This window comes from Camellia sinensis, chromosome 15 (genome assembly GCF_055761805.1).
Source record: "Camellia sinensis isolate YWXY chromosome 15, ASM5576180v1, whole genome shotgun sequence".
NCBI classification, from domain to species: domain Eukaryota; kingdom Viridiplantae; phylum Streptophyta; class Magnoliopsida; order Ericales; family Theaceae; genus Camellia; species Camellia sinensis.
The window spans coordinates 137,644,432-137,651,380 of record NC_138975.1 but is presented as its reverse complement, the minus strand read 5'-3'; the positions used below and the strand labels follow the sequence as shown (position 1 = coordinate 137,651,380).

Here is a 6,949-nt window from a genome sequence, read left to right as displayed (position 1 = left end):
ATCAAGAAAAAGAATCCCTAATACCGCTTCTCTATATTCTCCAATAGCATGGAAGGAAGAAGCTCTTAAATATAAACACTCAATGTTTGAGCTTTCAAGCTTAACCCAACGGATAAATCCTTGATGGCATTCCTGCAACTACTGGGCATATCCAACTTAAGGATTAGAGTTAGCTGAGCTAAGCTGTTCCAATGGTTTAGTATAGATTTCAGACAAAAAAAAAATAGCATTTGAATTATTCATCAATTTCAGACTAAGATTTCTACCTGACATATACAATTAGTATGGCTTTTTAAACATTAATTCAATGTTGTCTTTTAGATCTAGATTTCCGAAATGGATTTGTGAGTTTTAGTTGTGACCAACTAAAAATTAATGTAAAATTTTATCATACACCAACCTTCTGTTGTTTTTGAGATCTCAATCCTTGCATCTTGCCCTGCCCCGAGATGTGGCATTATTTGAGGAAAAGTAGACATGGCTTGCATTGGAGCTGGTGCTGGATCTGAACATGTAGCCACAGTTGATGGTGTCTTACAAGAGGGCGATATTTTTTTTTCTCTCTGGCGTTTAGCGGGTTTAGAGCATGGTGAGTTGTGATAATTCGATGCAATAGCACCAGTGTGTGAACCTGTCACAAAATGAACAAATGCTCCTGCTGCACCTTGGTCAGGGTCAGCCGCAAGCTTCTGCTGAAGGGAACGACATTCCTTTTTATTCCTGTAATGTGGCCACCGGACGATACTATACAGCCTACATTTGCGCTTGAATGTAGGTATGCTAACTGCATGAATCCAGCTTCACTTATTAAGCATGTTTTAGAGACGAACCAGATTATAAGCAAGATAGACTAGACAGTGTAAAAGCTTACCACCAATTTTCTCTGCAGCAGCTTCACGTGTCAAACCAATGAGTGGTAGGAGTTCTGTAAGTGTAATTTTCTTCTGTGAACAAGTTGTAGTGCAATTTTTGTTTGCACTAACAACATTCCCTCCAATGTTTGCAGCATCAAATCTCACAGATGACTCTTGTTCTGAGGAATCAACCTCCATAATCTTCCCTACATTTGGAAAGGCGTCAGGCTGAAGTGCAGGTCCATGTTCCATAGAGGGATTGATAATTTTTCCATATCTTTCCTCTTCTGCAGAACCCTTCATTGTTGCCAATTGTAAGTCCAAAAGTGGTAATTAGTAATTTTGGACGTATTGATTTCACTACAAACTAAACACAACAATGATAATTTTATCTACATAAACAACAATATTGGTGAGATGCTAACCTCTGATAAGTCTTGCATATTACATAAAAATTAGGACCCGTATATTTGCATTCAATATTAATTGTTGTTATACAATTGAGAATGTTTCTGGGTTTGAATATTGTTTCTCAGAGTGAACTAAGGCTAATCCAATGGGGAAAAGTTGGTTGATAAGCTAAAGAGACCAAAATGGAACTACCACAAATTCTGTCAAAATGCCTATAAATTTTGACAAATAAACTTAAAAATTATGCCAAATTTGAGATTTCAAATTACAATATTAAAAAACTGGGTTGTACGATTTGGTCATCGATCTTCACATTTCCCAAGTTACTAACTAGATGGTCCTCCATTTATTGAAACCAATCACCTTGTTTGATTTGAATCTCTTTTCTGTGGTTTTTATGCACAGATGCTGCATGCATTGACAATTGACAAGGGTCAGTACATATATATCTGCTAACTCTGCTATGTCCCTACAAACCTGCTGCTTGGCTATTTTTATAATACCATGAAGACATCAATAACTAGTTAGTGACTTCCTTATCTTGGCATGTCCATGAAAAGAGCCATAAACTTTGGCAACACAAAGAAACACAGGTTGTCCCATGTTCCAGAGAGTGCATGGACACAGGTTGTCCCATGCAATTCCTTCCTTTTTGTTGTTCCTAAAGACAACACAAAGAAACACAAAATAGCTTTAACACACAAGATGATAAACATATTAGCAAAGATAGATAACTAAAAGCTCAACAGCCCAGCCTAAGCGTACATATGGGCTATCATCCAAGGTGCAATTTTTTTAAAAACCAGTAAACACCCTGCAAACAGCATTGAAATTGAGAAGAAAACTAAAACAAACTGAATGGTGTAACAACTTGCAAAGGCATCAACCATTACTAATGCTATCTACTCTAGGGTATGGAGGATGTAGCATCAACGCTTTATCATGTCTGTACATATACTAGCAAGTACAAGCAGATGGAGGTGTAGTTGAACTTTATTGTTTTGAATTGAAATGCTAGCTAACAGTTTGCTAACCAGCACTAACATCTCACTAGATTTTTTCTATTACTGCTCAACTATCTACTAGAGTCAGATTTTGACATACTAGTGAAGGAACAAGGAGGAAAACTACTAGACATTTCAGTTATACAAATATAACCTAAACTGAAATGGCAATCAATGAATGATACAAAAGTAATCGATGTGGTGGTACAAAAACTAAGCACAATGTCACCCCACTTGAGAAAAGAAAAAAAAAATTACATGTTTTTTAAAGGATAAACACTATTATCATGTAATGCTATAGATGAACCAGACAATTATGATGTCTGGAAAACAAGCTATGAGACGTACTTGTGTTTATCTTGTCCTGTTCTTGAAGGCTCTCCTCCATACCCTTGACTCTCAGCACCTTCACTCAATTTCTTGATGACAGTTCCAAGTGTCATTAGGCTTTTATTAATGTGAGAACCTTCTTTCAAACGAACACCTTCAGCACCCATCTTCGCAGCACGCTCTGAACCAGCAAGGTCCACCAAGTTCTAAAAATAGACCCCCCAAAAAAAATGAGATGGATGGAGAAAATAAGCAAAATATTGTATATCACAGCAACAAATATCTAACAATTATTAGCAATCCAAAAATAAATATTATAGTAAGTATAGAAAATTTTGATGAAGCATACCAAAACAGATACACGAATAGCATCACAAGAACTGCCACTATCTTCATCTTCACTTCTCTCCTTACTCTCAATAATCTATGCAAATGGAAAATAAGCGTACAAGATTGCACAATTATAAAAATTAGGATATCAGAAAGATTAGTAACTTTACCATACGAAAAATTGTATGTGATCTGCTACTGTACAAATTCATATTCGTCTCCCCAATATGTCGATGAGCTGTAAATCAAAATCCAAAAGATAGAAAAAGAAAGTGTTCAAGGATAGAAATGTTCAAAAAAACCCACATTTACCGAACTCCATAAGTTCAAGGATTTGCTCAGGAGAGGCAACGATTTCTTCTTTTAACCTAGCAACAAATATTCCCCGCTTCATGCATGAAGGAAATCAGAATAAATGGACAGTCAGTCATTATTTATCAGAACGATATCAATATCAGTTAAGTAGGTCCTAGAGGGAAGTAATAAGTACCTCAAGACTTTCATGAATCTGCAGTTTTCGGTGCTCAGGAGCTAGCAAATCATTTATTTCCTCATTATATATCTCCATATAGGACATTCTTAAAAGAAACTCTCGATCCATATCCTAAAGCATTAAGATTATAGAAGAGAAACCAAATCAACAACTTTAAGAGAAAAGTGGTGCTTTGAAAGAAGACACGATATCAGAACCAGAACAGAACATGGTAAAAGTTAACAGTGGTTACAGCACAAATGATTACAATATGCTGATCAAACAAAGAGTACCAAGTTCACTGGTGTCCTCAATCAATACCAAATTAACTAAGAAAGTCCAGTTCAAGAAGAATAACCCGTCATCCCTGAAGCAGTGTACGGTAAAGCAACACCGTGCTGAACAGGCCAACAGCTACCCATTTTAGGTTTAAAATAATAAGTGGTAATGTGGTATCCAAAGAGTTACTAGAGACACATTAGGATGAAAAAGAGACATGTAGATGCCTAGCCAAGTGAAAGCCCAAGAAACAATTGACTTCTCTGGAGACAAACTAAATTTTTTAACTGATGCACCACATAATGCCATGGGCTGTACTGAAGACTTCTTATCTATTTCACTCTATTAGATATTTGAGATCTATTCTCATTTGAAAGATTTCCCCAATTGACCAAACAATAGTATCTCGTGTAACACCTAGTAATGCACAAAGACAAAGGACATGTAGAAATGACATGATGAGAAAAATGAAAAGAAAAGTTATTAAATATGAAAAGCTTGAACAATAACAGCTACCTCTTGTATACTATCGAACAAATCACGTACGGCATGAGGTATGACTCCAGGTTCAGAAGTTGAGCCTCGCATTGTATGTGTTTTTCCACTGTTAGTTTGTCCATAAGCAAAAACAGTGCCTACAAGAGGGCAAGTGTAGAAAGAGAGAGAGAGAGTTTGTAAACATAAAACTAGAAATTTACATGATCAAAGTAAAGTGTCCATGGGGGCCAATGGGCGTTCAAATTCATACCTAACACCAAATTTAATAAACGTTACTCAATACAGTCTATGAAAATCACTAATTTTATCTCGCATCATGAAACAATTTCAAAATTAACTTAGAAACCACAACACAAACCGACAAGTTTCAAAACCAAATTCAAGTGCTACCACATGTGCAAACTTGGTACGAGGAATCAAAACATTTCTTGGAACAGGCAACCCTGCTGAAGCTGCATACTCCTAAGCTGCTTCAAGCTTTGCCTGTGTAAAGCAAGTTCCTTCTACAAAAAGTGCCAACCAAAACGGCAGAGGAAAATCCTGTAACTGCTGAAGACCTGACTGCAGATTCAATCCCACAAGATTTGAATGAGATCAATTAAGGCCCCTTGAAAGCGAGCATCACAAACCTACAAACACATAGCATTTGTTCAGAAATGTATTAAGTACACCCATACCTTTAAAGTTCTGTCATCCTTAGCCCAGCTTCTTTCAAGAAATAGATACTCAGAAAATCACATAGACCAACCTATGACCTGCATATGTTGGATATAGTTTTATCCTTCCGAATATATCTTTGAAGGTATTGAGGTGTTCAAAAGACAAGGCAAATGATAATGAGTAAGGGACATGACATGTAAACAGTAATAAATCATAAATAGAGGAGAGGAGACAATAGAGCAATGATCCAAACTTGTTATAATTTCATGTATTTTAAATACAGATCACAATAAACCTTCACTGAATTCACCAAATTCACGAATTAACATGCATTGAACTGTCGAGATAGAAGGCCACTCCATCAAGAACTGAACTGGCACGATCTGAATTTAACTAATTAACTTAAAATGCTTCACCTCAACCACATTTAGAGAACATGTCAAGTTCAGATTCTTACCGGAAGGAATTTTGATGATTTCTTCATTACAGCTAATGCACTACCAAGGCAACCTGATCGCTGTTATAAGGAATTTTGACAAATAATCAGTGAAAATCATAATTTCTTTTTTTTTTTTTTTTTGTAAGTGGAAACGTAGTATAAAGCAAAGATTACAATAAAAGCATTCCAAATAAGACAATATAGCAAATTTTAAACTGTCATTTGCCGAAAGAAATATGTTTAATCTGCAAACATGAGTATGCCTCTATATGTCTACCAACATAACTAATGTGCATATGCATGTCTGTGCTTGTGAAGGCACATGTATAAAAGAAAACTACATGTTAGACAAGCATTCATATACATGTCTCTGCTTGTGAATGCACATGCATAAAAGAAAACTGCATGTCAGACAAGCACCTGAGCCAAAAGCCATCCAACAAGCCAATCAATGTCGCTTTTGTGATTCGATACGACAAGTGCATGTTCTTTACCTAGAAAATTTGCCAACATAAGCCAACGAAATAAGCTTCTCAGTGTATTCCAGTAAAGAATAACATTTATCTGTCAGATAAATAGTAGCATATTGTACTCAACCAATAAGCAGTTTAACCTTACCCATTAACCGAAAAATTTCTGTATCTGTGAAGAGTTTAATCTGCAGCAAGAAGTAACTAACTATCAACAAGTGGAATTTCAACAAGTGGAATTTCAACAGATTACACACAATAAATCATAAGAACTCAGATCACAACTAATGCCTATCCTGTTAATGGATCAGTTTCTTAGCAGTGAATCAATTCTACAACTAAAACAATGAGATTTCATATATATTCAAAAATTACCACAACAAAGGTATTAAAATTGGAGTACATTCCAGGCATCATATACTGTAATTTGTGCATTTTATTTCTCTTAAACATCTTCTTGAGCATTAATTGACCTTGAAGAGAAAAATAAATTTTATGACTTTGAAAACCCGTTCTCTCTTAGGTAGCAACTGAAATGGTGATGCTGTAAAATATGCTCCAAGATTTAGGGAAGAGAGTGCGTACCATCGAATGAAGTTCTCAGCGGAAAACGGACGTTGTCGGAGGATCCTCTTTTTAGGAGGTCGTTCGTTTGAACACGACGAGGAGGAGGAGGAGGACCAGATTGGGCATATTTTAATGTTTGAACCAATAAATTAAAGTTTCACCTACATTTTTTCCTTCACCATAACAAAAGTTATTCATCAATGGAAGAAGAATCGAAGAAGAATCACTGAACTGAAGAAGAATCGAGAGAGATTTGAGTGAGAGAAAGAGAGAGCAACTAACCTCTGATCGAAGAAGACGAAGAGTTCCAAATCCACGGAGATGAATCACGGATCTATGCTGAAAATGGAACTTCGAAATCGCAATCCCGAGATGAATCACCAGAATTGAAGAAGAAGAATCACTGAACTGAACTGAAGAATCGAGAGATATTTGTGTGTGTGTGAGAGAGAGAGAGAGCGAGGAGTGAGTGAGAGATTTGAATGAGTGAGAAGCAGACGGCAGTGTAGGGTTTTCAAAATAAAAGTTTAGAGAGATAGAAGAGGGTGTGAAGAGAGACAGGGAAGAGTGTGTAAAGAGAGACAGGGTTTTGGAGGCGTTTTTTAAAGGTCTTTTATTTTTAAAACAGTACCGTT

At 36.2% G+C, this 6,949-nt stretch overlaps 1 protein-coding gene and 1 long non-coding RNA gene across 2 annotated transcripts; one reads left to right on the top strand and one right to left on the bottom strand.

Moving 5' to 3' along the window:
- Positions 1-769: 769 nt before the first annotated feature.
- On the top strand, positions 770-1,288 carry LOC145813547 (uncharacterized). Its single transcript, XR_014356695.1, has 2 exons — positions 770-916; positions 1,007-1,288. It is a non-coding gene; the product is annotated as an uncharacterized LOC145813547 (long non-coding RNA).
- A 1,253-nt stretch (positions 1,289-2,541) lies between these two features.
- Positions 2,542-6,461, bottom strand: LOC114309664 (kinesin-like protein KIN-7O). Its single transcript, XM_082909297.1, has 7 exons — positions 6,333-6,461; positions 4,197-4,284; positions 3,420-3,533; positions 3,236-3,317; positions 3,100-3,167; positions 2,949-3,023; positions 2,542-2,805 (listed from the first exon to the last, which is right to left on the bottom strand). The coding sequence occupies exons 2-7, from the start codon at positions 4,266-4,268 to the stop codon at positions 2,605-2,607; spliced, it is 612 nt and encodes a 203-aa protein (XP_082765423.1). The 5' UTR covers positions 4,269-4,284; positions 6,333-6,461; the 3' UTR covers positions 2,542-2,604.
- Between the last annotated feature and the right edge of the window lie 488 nt (positions 6,462-6,949).